This window comes from Austrofundulus limnaeus, unplaced genomic scaffold (assembly GCF_001266775.1).
Source record: "Austrofundulus limnaeus strain Quisiro unplaced genomic scaffold, Austrofundulus_limnaeus-1.0 Scaffold82, whole genome shotgun sequence".
NCBI lineage: Eukaryota > Metazoa > Chordata > Actinopteri > Cyprinodontiformes > Rivulidae > Austrofundulus > Austrofundulus limnaeus.
In genome coordinates this window covers 420,998-422,931 of record NW_013952484.1, presented here as the reverse complement: position 1 = coordinate 422,931, position 1,934 = coordinate 420,998, and the positions used below count along the sequence as shown (strand labels likewise).

Below are 1,934 nucleotides of genomic sequence, written 5' to 3'. Positions count from 1 at the left end.
GTGAATGCTCCATGCTGAAAATTTTAGCTGAAAAATAGCAAAAGTGCTAATGCGAGTTAAATTTGAAAAGCTGAAAGAAGCATAAAAGCCTAACTTTGCAGAAAAACAGTAAAAATGAGCACAAATCTATTTGAAAACAACAAAAAAACATCTAAAAGCTAAGAACTAAAATAGCTGAAAACATCTGTAAGGCATAAGTAGCACAAACTAGCAGAGAAAAGCACAAGAAATTGACAAAGCAGAAGAAAAAGAAGCAGATCTACAGCTAAAATAGAAACGAAAGCTAAAAATAGCAGCCACAAGTTGAAATTAGCACCTAGATAGTAAATGTGCAGTAAAAAAAAAAAAGGCAGACACAATAATAAGTTAGTTTTAGTTGGTGTCTTTTCTACATGTAAACCATATTATAAAAAAAAAACAACTAAATTAACTCCAGTTATTTTAAATGTTTTTAAATGTTGCTTTCCAGACAAAGAGCTGCAGTCGTTAAGAGGTGAGAACAGAAAGAACATGCTGCTGTCGGTCGCACTGTTCGCCGTCAGCGCTCTGCTTTACTACACCTTTTTCTACAACGAGGTCGACACATGACACCGCTCAGGGTCTCAGAGGGACCATCGGGTCTGAACTGGTCCTGACAGCCTCAGTTCTGCCTCTAGATGGCAGCGTTGCCATATTCGGACCTTATGGTTCAAACCKGAGCCCACCACAGCTTCTGCCTTACTGGACTCTTGATCATGATAATAAATCCTTATTTTGCTTATTGTTTGGGTTTTTTTGTTAATTAGGAATTTTTTTTAAAGCTGCTGGTAAGTTCTATTCAGACTTTAAACTGACACCTAACTTAATGCAAACTTTTTCTTTTTTTTTTACGTAAACGAGTTTCTAATTACAACGTAGAACTGAGATGCCTCAAAACGTCGCTGCATGTCTGCTTTTTCATCAGGTCTGAAAGTAAAATGCTCGATATTTAATGCAACAGTTTTCTTTTTAAAGTTGTTTTTCTTTTCTTTTTTTTCCTGAAACAAGAAAATGTCATTCCAAGAAAACTCACAGATGTCTTCTGATACAAGCATGAAAAGATGAGTTTGATTATTTTTGATTTTAATAAATAAATGAACTATTTGTTGATACCTGTCCATTTATCTTTGACAGAAACTCGGCTCTTTCATAGCTGGATGTGGGTTTTCCTAAAATGCCAGGCGTGTGCTGATTAGACTGACTCAGCAGGAGGCCAGCTTCTCCTTTCAGAGGATTTATTAAGCAAAACAACCATCTTGTCACATGTTTTTAGTGTTTTGCTTGTTATGGAAGGGCAAAAAAAGTCAGAAGTGTTTACGTCGGTCTGTTCTGGATGAGCCGTGGTTTTTTATTCTTGGCTTTTTTACTGAATCTTTTGGCTTTTTAAATATTTTTTTCTGATCAAATGAAACAGTAAACCTGTGAGAAAATCCATGTCAGGTCATCATCTGCCATCTACAGACAGAACAGGTCACATGATCTCATATAACCTGAATTAATATACAACTGTCAGTCTGAAGTGGGAGGTATGAGATCATTTAACTTGAAACTATTCAACTGAACTGAAAAAAACATTTTAGTTAACAAAAGTATATAAAAATGTATAAAATGAAAAAACGATAACTGGAACTGTATTGTTGTTTTACAAAACGAATAAAACTGAAAATGGATAGAATAGCCTTCGTTTGGTAATTTTAGGCTGTGTGGACTGATTAAACAAATCTTTTTTTTCCCAAGTCAACCAGTTTCACATTAGCTGTGAGCAGCTTATAGCACGTAACGTCACTTTGTTACAATCTGCCACTGCTCAGCATCCAATTTGGGATTTCTTTGAATATGACTGAGAAAAATACAAGCAAGTGTCTTGTAGTGGAAACGGGTGATAAAATAGGTGGAACACTTCTCAAGGGGAAAAA

The 1,934-nt window shown here is 35.4% G+C and overlaps 1 protein-coding gene across 1 annotated transcript in view; it reads left to right on the top strand.

Annotated features, from left to right (window-relative positions):
• The window catches only part of ccdc167 (coiled-coil domain containing 167), a gene marked incomplete in the record, with an annotated part of 5,722 nt that extends 4,594 nt beyond the window's left edge, over positions 1-1,128 (top strand). The window contains 1 exon segment of the mRNA XM_014011565.1: positions 470-1,128. Coding sequence (XP_013867019.1) covers positions 470-588 — 119 coding nt within the window.
• Positions 1,129-1,934: the final 806 nt, after the last annotated feature.